This window comes from Pteropus medius, unplaced genomic scaffold (assembly GCF_902729225.1).
Source record: "Pteropus medius unplaced genomic scaffold, Ma_sr-lr_union100, whole genome shotgun sequence".
Lineage (NCBI taxonomy): Eukaryota > Metazoa > Chordata > Mammalia > Chiroptera > Pteropodidae > Pteropus > Pteropus medius.
Genome location: NW_024349801.1, coordinates 21,737,165 through 21,762,920, shown reverse-complemented (window position 1 = coordinate 21,762,920; position 25,756 = coordinate 21,737,165). Strand labels below are relative to the sequence as shown.

General features: G+C 37.5%; 1 protein-coding gene across 5 annotated transcripts in view; it reads right to left on the bottom strand.

Moving 5' to 3' along the window:
- The window catches only part of ATP8B4 (ATPase phospholipid transporting 8B4 (putative)), a 192,893-nt gene that overhangs the window by 18,839 nt on the left and 148,298 nt on the right, over window positions 1–25,756 (bottom strand). For all 5 annotated transcript variants that reach the window (XM_039889078.1, XM_039889077.1, XM_039889079.1 and 2 more), the window contains 4 exons: window positions 24,570–24,675; window positions 15,677–15,824; window positions 12,811–12,994; window positions 12,052–12,275 (listed from right to left, as the gene is read on the bottom strand). In XM_039889078.1, the coding sequence (XP_039745012.1) occupies window positions 12,052–12,275; window positions 12,811–12,994; window positions 15,677–15,824; window positions 24,570–24,675 (662 nt within the window). The remainder of the gene's footprint in view (window positions 1–12,051; window positions 12,276–12,810; window positions 12,995–15,676; window positions 15,825–24,569; window positions 24,676–25,756) is intronic.

Genomic DNA, 25,756 nt, shown 5'->3' with positions numbered 1-25,756 from the left:
GTGCTTAATACAGGCAAAGGCAAAAATTAAAACCTAGGTTTCTAGCTTCTAACCAAAATCTGTTCTACCACTCTGATATCATACATTCATTCACTCATTTTTTCAATTAATAACAATAAACCACTTTGTGCCAGGTACTAGGTTGTAAGCAATGGTGATTCAACATGATCATTCAGATAAAAATTCCTCATAACATTTGCATTCTAATGTTGGCAGGAAATGTATATGTGGGGTGAGTGAGTTAGAAAGCAAAGGAGAATAGGAAATGTGAGAGGACTGTAATTGTAATAAGGTGATTGGAGAGGGTCTCACTGAGAAGTGACATTGGAGAAAATGTTGCATGCAACAAGGGTTGGTATGCGACCCTCTCGGGTCCCAGCCTAGAGCAGAGTTTTGAACAGGTTCCAGATACCAGCTCCTGTCTACCCTATGAGTCCATCAGAACTGCAGCTTGGTCTCTTTCTTCCTTCTTATGAGTGAATGTATTCAGCAACTCTACTCCTAGATATATGAGTTCGGAATGTCTGCCATCATGTATCAGGAGACCTATGAAAATCTCATTACAGCACTGGTTATAATAGCTTCAAACCAGAAACAACCAAAACATCTATCAGGCATGGAATGGATAAAGACATTGTAGTACTATATTCATATAATGGAATACTATAGAATAATGAAAAGAAAGAAACTACAGCTATATCCAAAACATGAATGAATCAAAAGTATACATAATGGTGACCAAAAAAATGGCCAGACAAAAAAGTATGATTCGATTTCAATAAAGTTAAAAAATGTGCCAATCTATTCTGTTGTTTAGGGATTCACACTCATATGATAAAATTAAAAGACAAAGCAACAAAGTGATTATAAAATGTCAGGATAACAGTTACCTCCAGAGTTAGAAAAAGGGTATGACTGAGAACAGGTAAGGGGAGCTTCTGGGAGTTTGGCAATATTCTGTCTGTTGAACTGGATCACAGTCTACGTGGGTGCTTCTTTTTCAATTTGTTAAGCTGACATCTATGTATTGGATACTTTTTTTTGTATTATATTTTACAATGAAAAAGAAAACATGTGATCTTTTTTAGTCATAGCCCGGAAACACTTTGGACACTGGGAGGATTTAAAAATCCTGGTGTCCATGCCATACCCCAGGCCAATTAAATCAGTATCTTTGGGGATGGATGCTCCAGGCATCAGTAGTCTTAAAATTTTTCCAAAGTAATTTCCACTGTGAGGCCAAAATTGAGAATTTCACTCACCCCAATCCAATCCATCCATCCATCCATCCATCCATCCATCCATCCATCCATACATACATACATACATATATACATACATAAATACATAAATAAAAGAGAGGGAGAGAGAAAGCTGTAGCTGACACAAATCTTCAACTATTTGGTGATGGCGTCTGACTTCCACTCCTCGAATATATCAATTCATTTCATAATTGCAGTTTGGAAAATATAAGGTGGGGAAAGCAATTAAACCGAAGTCTTGTAGCCCCAGGCAGAGTCTGGTACTGTCAAATCACTTATTCTTTCTTCACCTCATCTACCACCCAACTCCCGCTCTTTGAGAAGAGATGATGCATTAGGAAGAAGGAAAGAATCTGAGAAATCATGACATGCTAAACTGTAAGTAGCTGATGGTCTGGTATAAAGTGCCACCATCATAGCAAACTGGCTAGCAATAAAACCTACAGTTGTCTGACAGCGGAATTTGCAAGTTGGCACTCAGATTTGAGGCCTCATTTCACTACTGAAGCAAAAGAGGAAATGAAGGGCAGTGAGAAGAAAACTTAAATGAGTTTTTGCAATTTCTCGAAAGCGTTTTTACTGTGACTCATTATCACAAGAAAAAGAAAATTAGCTGATATTTACTGAGCACCTACTATGTATCAGGCACTAGTTTAAGGGCTTTACATATATTGACTCATGAAATCTTCACAACTTTATGAGGTCAGTACTATTAACAAACCTCAAATTATAAATGGGGAAACTGAGGCCCACCAAGTTTAGGAGATTGCTCAATGTCACACACTGAACACAAAGATTTTCAAAGTGTGGTCCAGGGAAACTTTAGGGGATCCACAGTGTCAAAACTATTTTTCTCGATGATACAAAGAAGTTGTTTATTTGCCCTCTTCGCTCTCATTCTCACATAAATGTATACGACTTGCAATAACACAACCAGCTGATTGCAGAACCAAATATGAGATCCCAACTGCCCCCTATTCTGACAAATAATAAGAGATTAAGTATAAAAAATTACATTCTTCTCACTTACTTATTTTTTGTTGTGGAAAATACAGCCTTTTTTTTTTCATTAAAATATATCATTTAATTAAACATCCTGGGTTCATTATTTTTTAATGAATTAGTAAATAAACTTAAATTTTTGCTCCATTTTAATTTCTAATGTGATAAATATTGATGGATATGGTCTGGAGATCACAAAGTTTGAGAACTGCTGGCCTAGCAAGTGTCGTGACCAAGTTCCAGCCCTGGTACTCTGACCTCAGCATTCATAACAGTGAATACTGCATGAAACGAACTCTCTATCAGTGGTATCATTTGGCAAGTTTCCTTAAAAGCCTTTTTCTCCATCTTGTTTTATGTAGTTGAGAGTGTACAATAAATGCAATTTCATGTGCTGGTTTTTGTCATTAGCATCTCCCCAGGTTAAAATCCTCCAACAGCTTCCCATCTTACCTGGAATGAAATCCAGACTCTTCACCATGTCCTGAGGCCCTTCCTGACCCCATGCCTGCCTACCTCTTCAACTTTACCTCACTACACACTCTCTCTCACTCCCTGAGCTTCAGTTTCACTGCTTGTCTTTCTCTTACTTACCAGGCTCATTCCTACCTCAGGACATTTGCACTTGCTATGCCTTCCGCTTGATACTTTAACCTCAGTGCTTTCATGTGAAAGTTTCCTTCTAAATGCTCCAGACACAGTTCCAATGTTACCTTCTCAATGAGACCTTTTACATTACCCAATTCTTTCTTAATAACAATTATGAAATTATGTTACTGATTTCCTTCTTTATTATCTGTCTTCATTTTACTAGAAGATAATCTCCAGGGAACAGAAACTTTTTTTCACATCTACAACCCTGATGCTTACAGCAGTGTCTAGCCAGTGGTAGGTGCTCTATAAGTATTTGTTGAATTAATTAGAACTTTTTATAAATGTTACATATTTAACGTGCTACTAGACATTTCCTTGAGAATGTGCCACAGGCTCGCCAAACTCAGTATGTCCAGACCTGAACTTGTTCTCACACCTCCCTAACCACACCCACCTCCATGTTCCCTTTAATCCTTTCTGACACCACCACATCCTTCTCAGAACCCAAGTCAGAAATCTTACATTTCCCCCTCTCTCCATCATCCCACATAAAATTAATCCCCAAATCACACTGATTTAACCAAGCCAGGTGGCTTGTGTTCCTGCCCAAGTCATTCTTCACTTCTATGACTTCCCTCCTATTGTCACTTTGGCAGGGATGCCTACCCCATTACTCTTCACCTGCTTCACTATGATTGATCTTTAAAGAGTCAGCTCAGGGCCAGATCTTCCAGGAAGTCTTTCTGAGCCCTGCCCACTCCCACCCTCCAGGGTTGGGTTCCAGCAACTCCTTGGTAGTTCCATGACACTCCACACTCACTGCTTCATAATTGTCAACTTACACTTATTTATGTGCCAGTTACCAGGGCCGCCAGCACTAGACTGCAAGCTCCTTGGGAGCAGGTTATATAACTTAGTCGTCTGTACGGACCCAAGAACCCAACTCAGTGCCTGGCACATGGGTATGTGGTAAGTGATCAAGGAAAGGAAGCTGATTTCTTAAGGGTAAAGGTGTTAGAGTCAGAAGACAGAACTGGGTGTCTTTGAGTAAGACACTCAATTTCACGGAGCCTTAGGCTCCTTAGCTATAAAATGGGGATTCAAGGGAGGCTGTGAGTATTCAATAAAATGAGTAAATATCAGTACAGCAGCATCTGACTAACAGTTAGTGCTCAACAGCTGAGCACCTTTATTATGGAAGGAAGGAAGGGAGGGAGGGAGGGAAAGAAGGGTGTAAAGAGGGAGAAGCGTGCAAGGATCCAAGCTTCAAATTGTGTGTTTAATGCGTAAATTAAAAGGTATATTTTTTCACTAGTTATACTTTTTAATGAAAATATAATTTTTATTGCTACAACTAACAATAGATATTTATTTTTATAATAAACTACTAATTTAATGAAATCGATAGAAAATTAGAATAAGATTTAAAGAAAACTGAATACCTTGACATAATTAAACATTTTCCTCAAGAATACTTAATTATATCAATCACAGTTTACTCTGACTCTAGTTTTGCCTCAGGCTCTACAAAAATGTGTTTATCTGAGTCGTGCATCTTAAAAAAAAAAACACCTTTTTTTGTTTATGTGCATTGGCCTGGCACAGTTTAAGCTTTAGTGGCTTCTACAAAAATTAAACTCACAAGCAGTATTGTATAACAGGCATCTTTCTCCTCTTGCAAGAGATCTCCACCTACTCAAATAGTTATCCTAGTAAATGTTCCACTTAGGTACCCTCAGAAAAATTTTAAGGCCCCATCTGGTGACCAGGATCAGCTGGGAGGGGCACACTAGCCTCGATCATGGCCCACATGTACCCCATCCCTGTTTCTCCCCTTCCAGATATGCTCAAGCCCTCTACCACCGCCACTATCCACCCCTGCCAAACACATATACACACACGCACATGCACACACGCATGCACGCATGCAAGTACATCCTTGCATGCACATGTGGGTTGACCACGTGTCCCAAAGAGATGACAGGAGTGGAAGAGGAAGGAGGGATGCTTCCTCTGGAGCCTCCGGTGTGGGGAGCATTCTGGCATGAGACTACACCAGTCTAATAGTCTGACACTCTGATTTTGGGTAACTCAAATTGTTTACATAAACAGGAGTTTTTGTTTATATAATACTTATTATATAAAAGTATTTTAATATAAATATTAAAAAACAATTTATCCTAGGGTTCCTGTACTCCTAGGGGCAGTCATACCACCTCTACTTCCAATATTCTGTTCTGTTCTCCATCTCCAACATTCTGAACGAGAGAGAAAAGCCGTGTTCTTGTGAGATGCCATTAGTCTGTTTAGAAGCCCCCCTAAGTGTCTCTTCACAGAGAAGAAAAAAAAGGGAGGAAAGAGTTTTTCATCTCTCCGACTTCACTGTTTTCCTTTTTTAAGGAAAGCTCCCCCTGCTCCCTTCTTTGTGGGGACAATTTATCAACCTTATCAACCTTTTTATATAGAGTAAAAATACTCCAACTACAAATTACAATCTAAAAGCTTGGAGAACACAAACTATGATTTATCGAATACTACATTTAAATAAACCTTAATAAGATTCTTAAACAGTTACAAAGGGCTTTCTACTCTGAGGCCATTGTTAGCTCCTCATTCAAATAAGTACCTCTTTTGAGACATGTATCCCCTTTTGCTATGTGTTGCAGGGAAAAACTATATAATAGTATTTTTTTTTCTGGCCTTAAAAAACATTTGTCATTTAAAGAAAACACATTTTGGAATAAATACGAGGTGCTCAGCCGCAGCACAGCTGTTACTGATTTGTGTAATTAGCAGAAACTCACTAGCAGGATCCAGGAGGAATGGCCCCAGCCGGAGCACCCACCCATCCCCGGGTTTTCTACAGGGCACATCTGGGAGGTGAGTGGGGAGGGAACCGCCACACCAGGTTGAGATGGGCTCACAGGTAACCAAGTCCATGAAGTCATCAAAGCTTTGAGATTAGTTGCACTCTTTCATGTCACTTTCCAAACTTTTCATTGTGAGTTTTCTTACATTGTTTGTCAGAACTAAAGTTTTTCTGGTCTTGACAACATAATTGTTTCCATATCACAGGAGAATTAAAAAAAAAAAGACACGCAGTTCTGTATCTCACTGACAATGATAAATTGTCATCAGATAATATCATCTCACAAGTACACAGTGCCAGTAGTTGCATAGTTTCGAACACGAATTTCCTAATAGGGCCTCAACCAATGTCTCTCTCTCTCTCTCTCTCTTTTTTTTTTTTTTTTCTGTTTTGGCTCTATACCTGGTAGGGAACAGCTTACCTTTATTAAAGAGGGCATGGGTGCTTTTAAAATAAGTTACACATATAAATAGTCCACACAAACCCATGGTGGACTCCATGAAAATATGTTGGCTTTGATAACAGATTAAGGGTGAGACATGTCCTTAAAAAGGATCCATGATTCAGCTTAGAGACTTATTTGACATTTTTCCAAACCCCTCTGGTTCAGAAACCTGGTTGGAAATTTCATCGGGACAGATGATATTTAAATTGTCTCTCAGTAGCAGTTTGGTTGGAGTGTTTGCTGGCAGAAGATGGCCTCAAGCTTCCAGAGAATTCCAGGTAGCAGTTTGCCTGGAGTCAGGCCTGGCCCTTTAAGGGCCTAAGGTCTGGGAGATTACCCCCAGCCTAAGACATTAGCTCTCGCTCAGAAAGGGAGTTCATCTCCCCACCCCATAGTCATATCATACTGTTTCTAGTTCCAGTCACAGCCTTGTCTACCACCAATCCTCAGCTCTTGGGGGACTCCAATTCCTCCTCTCTGAGATAAAGGGCTGGACTCATTATCTCTGACATTCTCTACCAGAGCAAAGATTCTGGATTTCAACAAAACATACACTTTTTGTTCTGTGTCTCAGCTGTTTCTCTCAGGAAAGTCCACCCAGCAAAGCAAGCGAAAGGAGACTGGTTTTTCCCAGGCAGATTCTTTCCTCATGTGTCCCAGAGCAATCACAACAGAGGCGAGATATTGAAGTTAACCAGAAGAAAGTCCATAAAACAAGCACAACCCGGCCTGCATCACATCATCATTCATCTGACATGTCCTAAGTGCCATCATCCCACAGGCAGTGAATAATCCCACCCACTGGCCCTTTTGAGTTTCGCACGCCACAGCTGGATCAGTTTACACATCTGCCCCAGCCCACCTACCAGGTTAGGGTATTGGCTAGAATCTACAAGGGCCATCACCAGAGTGTAAGAGCCTGGATAAAATTTGCCAGGCTCTGAGAGACACGCCAAGGTAGTAAAGAAATAGCACATGTCACTTCATTAAGTAATTAAGCTGGTGTTTTTAAAAGTCAACATTGTATGTAAGAAAGCATAACCTGTTTACATTTGGTCAGATGTTTTCCGCTGCAGAGTGGATTACTTCAAAGCAATCTGTGGAGAGGTGCAGGGAAGAAATATTTAGGTGCTAATGAATCATACTGAGATCGGACAGAGTTAGCCCCAAGACATGGCTCATCCACGACAAATTTAATTCAAAAAGACTCTTGGTGGAAAAATAAGAGAAAGGTGACTACAGAGTTATTCAGTGTCAGTTTCACATTTATAAAAATAAAATTGTTTTCAGAATGTAAGTCCCCTGAGGACAGGAATCGTACCCCTCTGGTCCATTCTGGTGTCTTGCAGGCCAGCCGAGCACTTGGCCCTAAACTGGGATTCAGTTTATTCTTATTAACTGAATGAGAATTTAAAGACTGTACATTCTGTGATGGAGGATGTTTGAGTCTCACTCCTGTCAGGATGGGACAGAGAAGTGACTAAAGTGACTAATGATCAGGCCTACCAACGAAGGGCCTCTAAACACATGCCTGATATTACTGGAATCTTCCAGGCCTTAGAGTTTTGTTGTTGTTGTTGTTGTTTTTATTACTACTGGCTCCATTTCACTACGGAGCTTTCAATTCTACTGAAGCAATTTGGGAGAGGGATGGCATGAGTTAGAAAGACCTCAAATGGCCAACTTTCTTTAACGGACTGGAAGTAAGCCGCTATCTAATGGGCTTTACACGCTATAAAGCCTTGTCACCCAACACATGGATTTCAAGGCCAAAGCCAGCCAAATGATTTCAGTGAGGAAGAGAGTGTGACTCCAAACATGTCCCTTATTTAAAATTCTCATTTTCTGAAGACTAGTGTCTCTCCCAAATATGTTGTTTTCTTTTCACTTTCCTCATGTACAGCACATTGTCCTTAGAAAAACAAGGCTGAGGAAAAAATGCCAATAGATTTTTTTTTAGCTAAACCTGTTGCTAATCAGGACCTTCTAGTGAAAAACAAGGAAAGGAAAAGCAGTGATCCCAATCCCATATCCGAATTGCCCTCCCAGCCAGTTGTTGGTATCACTAAGACACCAGGCCACTCCTATCGGTGGGGCTGGGAAACTCCTGAGTCTCCATCTTTTCGTGCTATTCCACTACACTAGATGACACTTCTTGCTGTGCACAATACTGTTAAGACCTCCCCTCGATGCCATGCAGTTTTTAAAAGGTGTTTTGGGATGAGTTGATTTGAAGATTTTAGAAATTATAAAGAGATTTCAAATCCAGCCAACTGCTGGTCAGTTGGAAAGTATTCAGGTATGAGGGGGAAGGTTTTGCTCCTTTTTCTCTGTAGTTTCATACCTTTACACAAGGCAGCCCCTGAATCCCTGCAGGTAGCTAGATTTTCAGGTCTCGGACCTCCACTTGAGATTAACTGAGCCCCCAAGGTTATTCCAGATCCTCACACATTATTTTTTCCCATGCTCTCATATTAACTTTGATTACATTATTTCTATTGGATTTATTTATGTGATTCTTTATTTCCCAATGAGAAAACAAATTCCAGGTGGGTAGGGACTTGTCTTATTTATCATTTTGTTTTTCTCTTCCCAAGATGGTAAATAAGTATTCCTACTAGCAAATTGACAGTGTCATATGTCTCACTGCTATGGGCAAGGAATGAATTATTCAATTTAAAATGACAACGATTTAAATGTTCATAAAATCAGAATAGTTAAATAATCTATAATAAGTCCATGGTTCATAATGCTATTAAGAAAAACAACATTTTTAAAGAATGTAAAATGAAGGATTTTTCAAAATGTGATTTTTTAAAATAAGATACAAATGATACAGTCTCAGATATATAAAAGTTGATATATATTCACATATAATTATTTTTATAATCAGAGAAAAAGTTTGGAACTTACGGGAAAGACTTTGCAGAAATTTAAATGTAAACCTTCCACACTTTAGCAAATAAGGCAGGGCTCTTTTGTCTCCCAGACTAGAGTTAATTAAGAAAACGGAAGTTTTTGAAATGGGAGAAAAACAGTTTGTTTCTATGGAGATAATAGTCTTAGCATCATTTTTCCTTTGTACATTTTACTGACTCCAAAACATTAGAACTAGAATAAATAGCAGGGCAATGTCAGGTTTTGAAACTATTGCCATAGAGACATCTATTCCAGAATTTCCCAAAGTGGGTTCCATACGGCACCTGTTCTACAGCATATTATGCATGTTGCTTGGGTGGGACAGGGTTCTATGCCAAATGAGTTTGGGAAATAATACCAAATTTCATTGACTCTAAGACACTACTTAATGTAAGAGATGTCATTATCAATGCCAAGATTAGACCAAATAGAGAATCTGATAAAAAAAAAGCTAAGGCTGAAAGGTTAGTAAGAGAGTAAAGGAAAAACAAATCTTCATGCAGAAAGAGACTGCAAGAAAACAGGATTTCAACCTTAGAACTAGCTATAGGGAAAGACAAAAATAAATTTCTCCTGTATAGGTGAACCACAAAATGGTATTCAACAGATATGCAACCTAAATTCAAAAACAAAACAAAACAAAACAATAACCTGGAACAGAGCAAGAGATCTCTGGTAGGCAGTGTCCCCAGCGAACTGGCAGAAGCCAAGCGGTCTCTGGAAAAAAGTGACTTCAGGAGTAATGCCATCTAGATGGCAACATTGGTCATTCCCAACATTAGTTCTCCTCACAAGAAGCCCAACTAGCAACTATCCACAGACAAGACACCATTATGAAAATCCCGAACTGGGGGGATGAAGCTGAAGCACTCCACTGGACCACAGAGAAGGAGGAGGACCACATCAGAAGGAAAGAGGAGCAGCTACACTCTGACTGTGTCTTCCCTCCTCCAGGCAGCAAGAGGGTCCATCTGGGCCTGTGGTTTATCCAGTGGGAAAAAAAGAGAGCCCAAAGTGGACATCCAGCTCTCCCAGCACCACACGACATTTCCTGGGAGGCCCAACTGGTCTTGCTTGACGTGAATCTGGGGGAATCTGCAGAGGCTCAACCACTGAGCATCAGATAGAGACCTAGAAGAGGCAGGGCTTACAGCAACAGTCACTCAGATCCTGGTGGATCTCCTTCCTATGGCAGTAGCGCTGGAGCAGAAATCCCACCCAGGAGCTCTGCCCTTCCGCAATTAAATCAAACGCTTAAGGAACTTAACACATCGACAAGTGATGTGTCTTACAGATGGTTTTAACCATCAGATGCTCATGTCTTTGGAGCAATTATTGTTCTCTCCTGCTGTTCTCTTTTTAAACGTGAACACTGGCAAGAGAATTAAAAAATCTAGTTGCTTAACATCTGACTCTGACCAGTTTATCAGATCCTGAAAGCAGAGCAGAAAATCACCTAAATGTAGAGGTTAGAAGTCATTGAACATTAGTTTCAACTTCACAGTTTTAATAAAGACAACTTTGGCAGTAAACCTGCCTATCCAGTCTCAGCGTGTCTTACATACAAATCATTAACAACTCTTCTGTGTCCAAAGAGTTCTAAGTGAGGGTTAAGGTATCCCTTCATAGTTTTGTGATTTTCCAAAAGCCCTAACTAAACCATTGCAATATGAAAACTGGATCTTTCAGAAACACCGCTTAGCAAATAGACTTGCTTCATTCTTAGGTGGAAGGAAAGTCACTAGCCTAGGAAGGCACAGGCAACACTCCCACACTTGTCTTTGTTAGACAAAGGTAGAATTATGAGCTGATAAATATCCCTATGCACTGCCATCTCAAAGTAGAGCTTAAAAAAGTTTTATTTCTGAGAAGCTAAAATCAAGACTTTGCCTTATTTTAACTATCTAGAGATTACCAAAAATATCAACAAAAATATTAACAGTCTGTTGTTAGTTCTGGGAATGTTATCCTTAAAAGAGAAAACTAGGAAAGTGGATAAATGTGCCTCACTTTAAGAAATTTCAACTTCTCAGAAAAAAGAAAAGATAGACAAAACCTGTATTCAGGATTTGCTAATCGCCCTTGGTACTTTTAAGATAACATCAAATGCCAATATTTAATTCATACTCAATTTTTCTGGAATAAAATAATTGAAAAAAATATAGCTTCATGCATATGATTGAAACCAGTGATTAAACCTAAAAGGGAGGAAGGACAATTGAAGAAATCTCTAATGAGTTATGGCTGCCATTTCATTTTCAAGGACAATCTTTTTCTTTTGTTGTTTAAATTAATAATATCATTTTTTTTTAATTCATAAGTATATTTAAATGCTATGGATCTTACATTTCACAGTTGACACTCAGGGTCAAAGTTTCCTGATATCTAAGAGATAGAGTTAAGTAATATCCTTTAAAATGAATGTAAATGGATGTACAAATAGAATCCTAATTTATAAATTTCTTAAGTTTTCTTCCCTACAACCAACATAATCAATATATCAATTTTTATCCAAAGAACTACTGTCAAAATATTTTTGATGTAAGAGTATCGATTACTTCTCCCTGATTTAAAAATTTTACATTTGATATGTTGGGTGAGTAACCATCTTCCCAATAGAGATACCTCAATATTTCTTGTTAGTGTTTCTCAGACTTCTGAATTAAATCTCTACATCAAGCTTATCTGTCATCATACAAAAACAGTTCAATAAAGACTTAGAAATGCACAGGAAAGAAAACTCATTGGTTACTATGTAAATAGGAAAACAAAAAAAATACTTCCGCTAAATATATATTCTTCTTGGGTTCAGAGCTCAAGTCAACTATCAATTACATAATTGCCATACTGTCACTTGTATTAGGCATATAAAAATGATATTTATTACTAAAGAACCATGAAGAACAGGTGTTTACAATCCAGGGATCTTATAAAAGAAAGAAAAGTGCTTTGTTACCAACCTGGGCTGAGAAACCACAGAAGAAACCAAACCAGAAATGCACAAGTGTGAATGCAAAATTCTTATAGAAGAAATAGCATAAGAATTTGCACATTCGGAAATAGGACCACCTTCCATGAACAAGGAGAAGCCTTTGCAGATATCTAAACTGTGCAAATGAATAGTCGCTGGCTAAGACCGCCTGCAGTCCTTCCTGGCCACTGATGCCAACGCCAATGTGAGCACCTACAAAGGAAAAGAGGAACACTTTTATTCCCTAAACAAATACACAACCTCTTAGGGGAACTTATCATTCCTCTTTATGTTATTCTTCATTTACAGAAAACTTACAGCTATAGCATTAATGATTTTCATACATATTATCTCATGAAACATTCATGATAGGTATTTATCCTAGTTTTACAAAAGAGGACATTGGCTTGGAAAAGTTCAACAATTTGCACAAGGTTTTAGAACTCGTAAGCGGCAAAGCTAGTGCTAAACCCAAGAGTTGAACTATGGGACCAGTGTTAATTCCTCTACACCAATGTCCTTTTCTAGCTTAAAAATACACAAATGATTTAATTACAGGCAAAGAGGTTTTTTATTTTTGTTTTTGTTTTATGAATACTAATAATAAGTGGATATATTGGACCCAGAGTATTCATTTAGAACTACTGGGAAAATGAAGTTGTAATGCAGCCTCCATTACATATTGCCCAGTGCTGAGCCTGAGGACTCCAGGTATGCAGCATGCCCCATTGAGCAAATATTCTCTTACTTTTGATCATGCCGACATCATTAGCTCCATCACCTATGGCCAAAGTGACAGCATTTCTGTGCTTCTTCACCAGCTCTACTACTTGGGCTTTCTGAAGCGGTGTAACTCGGCAGCACACCACAGTCTTACACATGCAGGCAAGTTCTAGGAGGTCGTTCTTGACATCACTTTCTAGGGCATGAGCCTATGTTATTAAAAAAAAAAAATCCAGAATAGAACAAGAAACAATAAATAAGAGACATTATTTCAGAAGTTGATTTCTTGTTTCTCAATTGATTTCTTTTCTAAATAGTTTAATTCACTTCAACAAGTCATTGTTGATTCAGAGTCATACAAGCAACAATGACCAACTAAAGAAATAAGCATTGAATGCCTACTAAGTGTCAAGGAATTCTAGAATAAAAACAAAAGGCACAGTCCCCTTGTATGTCCTCCTTGACACATTATCATGCTGCACTGGAGAGATACAGTTAAATGCTGAAGAAGTTTCAGAATCTCCAGAAATAAGGAAAAGCGAAAGACAAAACCTATCTACCACCTCACCAAGTTTAGAATGACATACAAAATGATGCGGATTTGTTTGTTCTACATGATGGAATTTTTGTTTCCTTTGCATTGTTGTTTTGTGTATTTAGTGCTCGTTGTGGTTGTTAATGCACAGGAGAATGAAAAAGCATATAATCCAGAGACGAGCCCTTGAAGAACGTAGTGATCAAAACCAAGAGAAGCCCGCACAAAAGGGTGGTGCACAAAAAAAAGGTGGTGTCCTCAACAGGGTTCCCCAACCTTTTCCATCCTTGCTTCTCTCAAAATACACAAGAGCCTTTCAATAGGCCAAGAAATAACTGAGAAAGCGCAATCCTTTGTAATTAACTGTCGTTTCTTTTTCTAGAAAACATCTTATTGTACATTATTTAATAAACACAATCAGAGGAAACAAGAATCCAGCTGAATTTTGAGTCATTAGTATCTTTGAATGAATCTTTAGCAAGTTCTTTGACAAGTTCTTTCTTGCCTTTGTGCCTTTGCACTGCTGCCTCCTATCACTTCCTCCAGAAGTCTTCCCTGACTTTCTCACAAGGAACTAAATGCATCTGCCTCTATGCTCTCAAATCACTGTGTTCATTTCTCTTCATAGTATTTGTCATACCACTGTGAGATTAGCTCTTCTACCGATGGCAATCCCTAAAACAAAGTCCATGTTTTATTCACATCCTTATTCTTAGGCTCTAGAACTGTGACCAAGGCATACTTAGTAAATGTTAATGGTGTTAATAGAAGAATGGGTGAATAAGTATAAAAACATGACTCTGAGGTAGAAAATTCTCATGTAAAGGCCTATAATTCCTAGGAGAAATGGGAGCTAACACTCTCAGACATAAATGCCCTTTCTGGGGAAAGGGGTTGGTGGGAAGCATATAACTGGATGTCTTGCCCAGAATGGCCCCCTTTTCTCTCTTTTCTTTTTTCTTTAATATTAATAAGTGAAAAAACTAGACTCAAACTCTGAGAAAGACCCAATTACACTCTGCAAAGCATCAAGCTTTCAGCAAACTGGAATCATAATTTTTTTTTAAAGCTTTTGACGATACTATCAGAAACATGGTCAGTTCTCCTTAAATGAAAAATGACATTTCATGGTTTCACAAGCTTCAGGCATTAAAGCTGAAGGGGTTCTTGATGAGCATCTATCTCAGCTCTTTATTTCAGCAGATGTAAAGACAGAGAGAGGATGGTATATGTGATCACCCATGTGATCACCCGAGTACTCTAACCCACCACACATTGGCTTCCTTGAGCCTGGGGGAAAGTCAAAGAGCAGGTCATTAGGGACCCTTTCCACAGGCTGGTCCCTGGGCAATTCAGCTTGGAGGCCATGAGCTCCACGTCTCAGCTGACAGGTTTATAATTTTCAGTTGCTATTCATTTGTGCAAGGGAGAAGTTTGTGTCATCTGGACAAACTTTCAACTGAGCTTGGCCTGCAGCTGAGCTCTGTAACTTTCCATGGTGTGGAAGGCAACACATCATTACGTCTGGAATCCAGCTGGATAATTCTCTAAGCACTAAGAGCTAAGACAGCTGATCACAAGGGGGAAAATACAGTATACTCATATCCAACTTCTTTTGTCCTCTAAGAAAATACATTTATTTTCTAAACTCCGAAAGTGAAAATGGTCATCAAAGTTTAAGACAAGTGTGAGATTAGCTCTTTTTGCATATAAATGATAATTTCACTGGAGTGCAATCAGAGCTTTTGTTTTCTAAATTAGAAACTCAGAAGTGTGTTTTGATATTTTTTCAAGATTTGGAACCTGAACTACATTAAAAGTACAATCCAAGTTTATTCTATTACGACAAGAACCAGATTTCCTAATCAAAGCAAATTGTTTGGCATTTTGTAAAATGCTGCTATTTAGCAAAACCACCAGAGGTATCTTAATGGCAATAATTTGGTGTGGTAATTATATGAATGTCGGATTGTGCTCTGCAAATCACAAACATTAGCAAGAACGATAATTGCAATACATTCATCCAGGTGCATTATTTTAATTGAATAACAGTGAACTGTGACAGTCTCCCTTAGAAAAGCACTTAAACTGGTCTAAAGTCATTTAGACAAGACTGATATTCTGTGAATTCAGTATTTTTTTGGATCCTCCCCTTCATTGTGGTGCTTCAAGCAATAATGTTTGAAATATATATTAGAAGTTTCCTTTCCCCTTGCAAACAGGAAATCACTGTGTCTGCCTTGTTTCCAGTAGTGTCACTTGTTTGGAAAACACAAAAGATCTCATTATGATAGCACAAAAGAAACGATTATTGAGGTGAAGGAAAAAAAAGAACAAAAGCCTTAAGTGAACTCACCAAACTGTGGCCATTTATGATTAATGCGTAATCTCCTGTTACAGTTTCTTCTACAACTGAGTCCAGCTCCAGCTGCTGCTTTTTTTCAAAAACTACATGGCCATTGGAAAAGCTTCTGTTTTGTCCAAACAAATTTTCCTTTGCTTTCCTTAAAGGAAAGGGAAGAAAGCTAATCATAACAAAGTATACACAGCATACCTTTTCAATCTAACAAGAGACTGGCCTAGAGGTAAATTCATTTTGTCACTATTCAGACAGACTGTGGCATAAGATTCAGTTTCGGTAAGAAAGCTAGATAATTCTTTGTGATAAGGATACCATAGCGAATTTCCAAATTCCAGAAAGGAGGGTAAACATAATAAAAACAGAATCCTCTTGAATGCTTTAAATTACTTAAAAGCTAAATCACCATCTTGATCTGGGCTTGAACTAGGGGCTCTTGATAAATTTGGTACATAAGGTTGTGTGAGCCTCAAGGGCTTAAGAACCACTGATATGGCACATAATGTTGTTAAATAAGGAAAGGAACAGACTAAAGACAAATGACAAAATCTTCTAGGCATTCCGAGGCATCTATATAGTAAATAAATTCATCAATTTGTAGAACAATGTAATATGATCCATCTTAAAGCAGACTTCTAAGAAGGACATGTTTTATAAATTTGACAATAAAAGCAAATGATGGCATTTATTGAATTGGTATAGTCAATATAATATAATGAAATATTTTAAGTGAAAATTGTACTCATCAGCTCAAACAACAGAATAAGTCTTCTGGGAAAGAAACTACTGACATTGAAACGTGGAAGTTCCTTCCAAATGGAAACTCCCTTCAATGCCTTAGATCTCATCAGCATAAAATAATCCTGCCCACAGCTCACCCATCTCTGCTGTTTAAGAAGAATGTATGGTGACTCAAAATCCTTAGAAGTGGCATTTTATGTTTTTCTTCAAAATGGAAAGATGATGCTTTCAAGGGAAGGGAAATTTCCTCTCGGAAGACCCTTGGATGACAGGCTTTGAAGTCACATAGGACAAGCTGACATGACTACAAAACTTTCAACCACAACAGGGAGCTACACAGCATGCTGCCTGAACATGAGTGTCAAAGCCTGCCACCAACATTTTAGGCCACAACTTGCATAATCAAAATGAGTGCCCATGAGAAAATAGGGATTAAGAAGCCAGAAAACGGATGTTTTTGCTTAGAGCAAAAAAGGCTCATCCTACGTAGAAAACGTTTAGTAAAATGGTTTTATGCTATGGCTCCTCTGAAAGAAGAGAGTGTTCACTGAACAAAAACAACCATTTTTGTCCTCAAGTTTCTAACTATTTGAAAACGTAACACTAATTGTTTACATACGTGCTAAGTTTAAAAAACAAAAACAAAAGTTCCTTATCTTCTGGCTCAACATCTCCTTCTGCTGTCCAGGAGCAAAATCACAGCCTATATGTACAAACTCAAGCAACCCAGAGGTTGCATATCCCTGGCTCCAAGGACGATATTATGCATTTAGCAATCGGTTTGTAGAATCGAAGAAAAAGATTTATAAAGTCAGTGTGCTAAGTGTGAAATTTAAGGAGTTATGGTAGGAAGGGGGAGAGAGCAGACATGAAAAATCATTGTTTTAAGTGGGAGGACCAGACTTTTGCATCAGATGTCAGGGAAGCCTCCTCACAGTCGTGAAAATTTACAGTCCCATATAATGAAGAAAGCAAGAGAGACGATTTCCTCAGAAATGAACATTTCTCTGACAGTGTTGTAGAACTCATAAATTGGGTCCTAAGAAAGCACCAAAGGGCAAACATCTCCTGAGGTTTCCTTTTTCATAAAGTTCTCACTCGCTGTTTAAATGACTCAATCTCTGTTTTCCCTCCAGAGAATGAAAACATTCCAAAGAAGGGTGAAGTTCATGAAAGTATTGGCTAAAATTTTATTTACTTAGGATTTCCACCCCTCCCCCCACCACCACCAAACTATCTTCCTAACATTTCACATGAACCTTTTCCATGCAGACAAGGGACAGTTGTCCTAGCTCTGCTTAAATTCCCACTGCACTATCTCCACACTGGTCAATCCTCCTCACCAGGTTGGGCTTGTGCGTTTTCAGACCTTTGCCATGCTCTATAACTGTCATTTCTTTTTTCTTCCTGGAACTCAGCTCTTCCAATACCAGCTGGTTCTCACAAAAACAATTTATTAGGGGGGCAAAAGCTACACATAACTCCCTTCAATGAATTTGAGCTATACATTTACATTTTTGCAGGCATAACACACAATGTTTAACCACAGAATACAAGTAACACATGCTAAAACAAAAGACTCCCTGTTTTTTTCCAAGCTTTGTAATGAAGGGCAGTCTATTACAAGGTTGGCATGCAGAAATGCATTAATAGTTGAAGCAACCATGGCATTCACAGCTGCATGCCACCACAAACACAGCGAAGCACAATTAGGTCCATATTAGCTTGTATGCAATCTATAAAGAAAAGAGACAATAAGGAAAGGAGTCCTTTTGTCAATTCTCTTAAGGCACTCTATATTCAAACATTAAAAGGACCTTAGGAAATGAATTGAAATCATGACATCATGTTTAAAAGGAGACAATCTTAACTTTGATATAAAAAGATTGGGCTTGGCACCCAGAGACCTGGGCTCAGGCCTGAGGTCTGCCTCTGACACCTCATGTGCCCACAGTTGCATTATCTAACCTCTAGCCACTTGATTAGTCAGTTACAGATCTAAGCTGGAACCCAGGTCTTTAAATTCCTTGTTCTTGATCTACCACACAAGTTTACCCATAGAGTCAGCTATAGGCCGCCTCTATGTTGGTACAAAGACACAGTGCCAGAGAAGCAGTTAAGGAACAGCACTACCCTGGCAACAGTAGAAGAAGGGAGAAAATACATGAAATTTTTATTTCAAGCCCTCGTTCCATCCCTTACTACCTGTATGACCTGTAAGACATTAAACCCCTGAACTGGTTTAGAAACTGGTTTTTTTATTAGAAACTGTGGGATAGTACCAGCCAATAGACTGGTTGATAGCATCTATGAAATATTGGGCAGCTGTCAGTGTGTACTAGAAGAACTCCAAGATTACTTAGTGCTCTAAAGTTTTACCATTTGTGATAGAAACTTAACTTACTAAAACATTTTGCCTGGGTGACTAGAAGTTAGGAATTAGGAACAAGATGCATTTTGTTTATAGACAACGTGATGTTCCCCTTCACTAAAGGCCCCGCCATTCCCTAATATCTTACATATGGTTCAGATCACACAACTCATGGTCCCTTCCTGGCCCTGAAGCCATTTGCATTTGTAAACCCTGCTCATTCAAACAAATAACTTTCCACCCAAGAGGTGTTCAAAAAAATACAATGCAAATTCTGTTGATTAAGGAGAAAATAGCAATTCCCAGGTATATCCCTGGGATCCTTCTCAGAAGCAGTGGGGTCACTTTATGGTTTAATTAGTTACAAGACAAATTTTTCTAACAATGAAATATGTGATCAACAAAACAAAAATAAAACATAGAATGAGTGTGCCTGTCAGCCCAAGCAAAATTACTTTCTCAGTCTGTTTTCTTTTCTTTTGGGCTGAAGACATATGTATTGGTAAAATGTAATGTATGCAATAATCTTCTGAGAAACCAGAGCAGAGTTTAATTGTAGATTTCTGAGCATATGCCCTCAATGCTAGAGCAGCTATGGCAGCAAAATTAATCCAGGATTCAAAGTGTCTAAAATGGTGTCATGACACTAAATTTCAAACAAGTCGTATGCATGATAGACATGAAAATTACATATCCTTGTTTGCGAAATAATCTAAACACATTTGACAGGTTTAAATATAAACATTTAGGTCATTTCCTCCCAATATCTACTATCATTTATTCTGTTCTTTTGATATAGTTTTGTTTATTTGTTTTTGTATAAACTCCCATTGAACTCAAAAGCAGAACAGAAGAAAACTGAATGGTGTACATTTATAATTTCAATACTTCATCCCCAAAACTATGAACTTTAATATAAGTAACCAAGATTAAAGTTATAGAAAGCACTGCCAGTGAAACCTTTTCGTGGATGCTCTTTTCTCCCCAATCCTAATATTAAGCAAATATATACTATAAATGTATCGATTTCTCTTTTATAAAATTTTCTACCAGGCATATAGCCTCTCTTAGACTCAAAGAATGAGATGATCTCCAAGTCTGGGTTGAAATAAAGCAAGATGGCCTCAAGTGTCCTGAAATAATCAGTCTAGTTGGAAATTACTTATTTGTTTTTCCCTCCAAATATTATTTTCTCATTAAAAAAATAGAGATAATTTTTTGGCTTTTTTCCTAATTGTAAAAGTATTACATGAATACTATTACAACATCAAATAATACAAAGAGCCATAAAAAAAGAAGGCAAATATGATTCACAATTCTATCACCCAGAGAAAACAACTGTATATGTCCTCCAGAGAATGACGGGTACCTAGGTAGATAGATATGGATATAGATATATAGTGTTTTATATATATACAATATACATAATATACATACATATGTATACACACACACACTTTTTTCAGAAAGGGATCATACTATGCATGATGTTTCATAATCTCATTTTTTTAATTAAATTTATCATGGATATCTTCCTATGTCAATAAACACATAATAACTTTTAATGACTACATAGTATTCTGTTGCATGTATATATCATAGTAATTAACAAAATTCCTATGGCTGGGTATTTGAGCAATTTTAATTTTCTATTATTGTATCTGATGCAGCAATAAATATTTCTTTAGATACATATTGATATATTTGTCCATTTATTTTCTTAAGGGCAATTCCTAGAAGTGGAAATCATTGGGTCAAAGTGTATATATATGTAATTTTGAAATATATTGCTAGTGTGACCTCTAGAAAGTTTCTACCAATTTACACTCCCAACAACAGTATATAAGAATTCACATTTCTCTACATTCCTTCCACATAACAACGGTTATGTCATCTACTTAGTCAACAAAATAAAGCTGGATAAAATCTTGAGATAACTTTGGTTCCCCACAACTTCTGCAATAGCGCTGCTACCACAGATGATCCCCTTTGTTTACAGAAACAGACCTTACCTTAGGGGGATCTAACAGAACCACATACAGAAGAAATAAAAAAGAATCAAGATCTTGCTTTTTGAGTTGCAAAATAGACTCTTGAAACTCATAGTAAGGCCGTCATTCTGAATTTCAACAATCTGGAATTTTACTAATTGGGTTTTTTCAGGAGGAAGGAAAATGTTTCTTCGAGTCTCAAAAAACTAATCCTTAAAAGAATTTGGGCATAAAATGTTGCCATAAGCAACTAACTGCAAAGAAATGACCTCTTTTCTAGGGCATTCAGCCTAAAGGAGAGGGGCTTTGATGAGAGATTTAGATATTGGTGAGTCACTAAAAGAAGCCTAGGTGCTAACTCATATCTTGAACTTGCAGTGGATGGAGTAACCATGTGTAATGGAATCCTCAGACGAATTTTTGGAACTCCAAGTATGGAATAGTTGCCACTGAAGTACAGTGACATGGAGGGTGGTAGAGTAAAGAGATTTCAGAAACAGAGGTAATCATATACAAGCACAAGTCTTCGTGGACACAGAAAAGTAAAGGAAGAGCAGCCAAACTTCCAGTTTCCCCAGGAGAGCATGGACATCAGCCAAGAGACACAGTCAGTACCCAAAGAGACCAGAGACCAGATAGGGACACAGAAATGGTAAGTGCTAGATGCCAGTAGGCTTGATGCTGAGGATCAGTGGCAATTGTGCATCCTAGACTTGAACTAAATTTACCCCAGAGTGCCTACTTTAATTGTTCTGTCCTCAGGCAGAAAAGGGGATCATGTTCAGTTATAGAAAATTTAAAGAGTTTCTGTTCTTGTACATCTGAGAGTATTCTGGGCTGTGAAGTCAGACAAGCTAGACATGACAGAACCTCCTACTTCTCTTTACATCAAATCAAATTTTAAGTCCTATTCATTCTACCTCCAAAATAGCTGTCATTTTCACACCACTTTTCCTTCCTCATTCTTACAACCTCGCTGCCCTTAGTTCAATCCTCATTATCTCTAAGCTTGAGTTTTCCAACCACCTCCTAAAGCATCTCTCCATACTATTCATTTTTCCATCAATCATACTCAATCTATCCTGTCGCTAGAGTGTTATTTCTAAAATGCAAAGTTCGGTTTGTCACTCTTCTACTTAGAAGCCACCCACATCCACTCAATACCTTCAGGATAAAGTATAATCACTTTGCTTGCCAATCAATCTATCACAGTCCATCTCTGAAAAATTGTTTCCACCCTTCGCTCTGTGGTACACTCTAGCTACAACTTAGACTATTGTTCCTGGAATATAACATGATTTCTTTCATGTTTCTATGTCTTTGTGTGTGTTAGTCCACCAACCTGCAATATCATTATCCATTGTAACCAATAGAGGAAGAGGATCCATAAAAGTTGTAATAGAGGTCAACATGTTGTTTTCAATAACTTAGGAAGGTTAATGAAAAATGTAGATTTCTCTATGATAAAATGCATAGGATCCCTAATTTTTTCAAGTTTTCTATTATTTCTGGCTACTATAACATCAACGTGATATAAAAACTGCTATATCATGCTGGTTAGAACCTATGACTAGAGACTGCATATGATATGTCTTTGCCAAATAAAAATTGGGAAATCTAATTGTTAATGATATAATTTTATTATTATTTATATAATTTTAATGATAGACTCCTTAGAGTCTATGAGGGAAATATTAATAAAAATAGTCCTTGTTGGTGTAAAGACTGGGAACAAGGACCGAAGGAAAAAGGGAAGTGAAGAGAGAGCAGGGAAGGTAAGAAGGATGTTCTCCGATGACTGTAAAGCTCTAAATTCTTACCTCATTTCATTCCTCAAACAAAATAATCCATAGGGTAGGTATTTGTATATTTTACCATTTTACAAATGAAGAAACTAAGCAAAGAGAGGTTGAATGATATACCAAAGTCACTCAGCCAGTCTTGAGCATGAAGTCGACATTCTAACTCGGCTCCAGTTAACAGAAAGTCCATACTCTTCCTCTTACATCTGTTGTCTCTCCTGGAAGTTTATTCTGCCCTAGTTGCTCATCTGGTGTCTGATCTCAAGTGAAGCAGTAAGGTACCTTGATAACTACATTTTTTTATATTAAGTATTTAAAGGGAGTAGGAATACCTCCTAGGTACGTTTAGGGAAACACACGACAAGTAATTTGGTGCACAGGTTCTGGGGCCGCACTGCCTATATTCTAATCCCAGCTGAACCACTGACTAGTTGTGAAACTTTGGGGAAGTTATTTACTCTTTCTGTGTCTCAACTTCCTAATCTGAAAAACAAGGATAATGATAATACCTACTATTGGGTTGCTTTGAGAATAAAATGAGCTAATACCTGTTTTCTGCTTACAGTAATCAATGTTCCAGGCATGGTCTCAAAGTATTTAGCAATAGGTTCATTAGGCTCATTAAAATCTAGATTTGCTCACATCTATTTTCTTTCAGTAAGAGTTAAATTTCCCAAAAAACAATCATTTTAAAATTTAATTATTAATTATCAAACAAGTTATTAATATTTCTTCAATAGACTCTATGGACTCTATCATCAAAATTATATAAATAACAATAAAATTATATCAGTAACAATTAATTAGATTTCCTAACTTTTATTTGGCAAAGACATATGCAGTCTCCAGACATAGCTTCTATCTAGCATAATATAGCAGTTTTCTCCAGTGGGTAAAGGCAGTGTAGAAGAAGTTAGAAGATTTGATCTACAAGTATCAATTAGTGGTGCTTACAGTTAAGATTTCCTTTTTTTCCAAGATTTAAGAACAAAGTTTAATGATGGAGACAATTAAGAAAATCCACAGTGCATGACTATTCATGCTGAAAGAAGGTTAGACCCCCATCTAGAGTGAAACAAGCAGCAAGCTGTTTGCCTTTGAGTCAACAATCTGCTTTGCCAGATCCAAAATAGGTTGAACTTAGAGAAGCTACTATTACAAGCATCAGCTAATAAAAATTGTTATAAGAGAGCATTTTTTAAAGTTCTAGGAAAATAATTATACAGATTTGTAACATGTTTTTCAAATGAAGTAACAAAAAGGGGATAAATTGTCAGATTTTAAGAAATGTTATTTCTCAAAATTTAATGTTTGACCACTCTTAGCTCCAATTTCACTACTTATATATTTTCTGGTACTATATAGTGTTTATACAAATTTCACAATATTCTGTTTCTTATAAGCATTTTATATCTGGGTTCTCCAGCAACTATGTCAACATATCCACTTTCTTTAATGCTGAAAGATTCTATTCCAACTTTACACACCATCTCCTACAGCTGTTTTCCAAGCTTATCTGGCCGTATGCTTCATCCAGGTGCCTATTAAAATACAAATTTCTATGTTCCATCTTAATTCTTAATATTTTTAATTTTTAGGCCAGAAGGAAGCTAGAGAATCTGTATTTTAACAAGTGCCCTTGGTAACACCGATCACTCATTATCATGTAAGAGTTAAAAGTTATTCAACAATGCATAATTTTAAATCCTAATAATGAAAATTATTTGGAATACTTTTCTAAAAACACTTGGGAAATGCTGGAAGCCTGAAGACAATAATTTGCCACTGATGTCAAACTTATTTGACATCTTAGTTTGTCACCAAAATGAATAGGGCTTTAGGAAGCATGCAGAAGGAGCTCTACACTAAATTAAGACAGTAGGAAACTATAGGGTGTCTTTCCACTTTCTCAACTATCTGATCCTCCTTTTTCCCTCTTTCTCTTCTTTCCTCTCTTCCTTTCCTCCTACCTTTTTAACACTTACCTGAGTTCTTCTCTGACTTCCACTGCCGTGTTCCCTGCTATAATGAACACATCATTCATGTCATCAGTCAGCATGTTGCAGGCATAGCCAATGTTGATGGCAGTTTCTGATACAAAATAAAGCCCACTTCAGTGAGAACATTACTTGAGAACATAAGTACATTTTCCATAGACATTTTGAGGCCATTGCTATATTTCCTTATAACTTACAGGCTTCCTTAATGTCAGAGAGAGCATGATGGGTGATAAAATGCAAGAGGCCCAAAGGAAAATTCAAAAACGTGGCTCCTATGATCCAATTCACCAATGGCTAAGTTCATGGAGAGGTAGCAACATCTATGAATCCTAAGCCTTCTCATCCAGTTTTTACCAGAAGTCCCAAATACTGCCTTTGAAGAGCTAAAATACTAGACGTAGCTATTATTTCATTTTGATATGGTAGGTGAATTGAAAAACAACTCACAAAATGTTCAGTGAAAAGCAAAAATTCTCTTATAAAATTTTTTATAGTTCTCCCACATACAACATTGCCATTTTCCCATTAAGTGAATTGACTACTGGTATGAGATAACTGGAAAATTACATGGTGTTGGGCATTCTTTCCTCTAGTTTTATAGAAATGAAGCCTAGGATAGTCAGGCTACCCTTCCATCTTTAAGAGTCATGTGATTCTAATTCTACTGAATTCTTAGACTCTAGCTAATTCTATAGCATCGTTAGATTTCTCCTAAGTCAAGGAAGGCAATTGATAAAATCTTAGCATATCCTCTGTATAAATGACAGAAATTATAGCTAAATAATGGTAAACCTGTCAACATTCATAAATAGTTGAATAGTTGTACCCACTGATCAACATCAAACTCTAGGAAGTCTCTAGTAACACACTGCAGTGCTCAACTCTATTGTTTATTTTTTGGAATCAGTGATTTGACTGAACATATAAAGAACTGATTTATCATATCTGCAAATCTTCCAACGTTCTAAAATTGTCAAACAGGTAGATAGAATCTAAAAAACATGTGTGTGCCAGTTAACCGAATATTTCTGATTTACTGATGGCCAAGCATAAAGTCACTTTTGTTTTAAGCATTACTGCCAGCAGTATATCCAAAATATGTTGATCTCCTTTTCTTTCATAGGAAATGGAGTATTCTGAACATAATGACTCTCTCTCTCTCTCTGAAGACT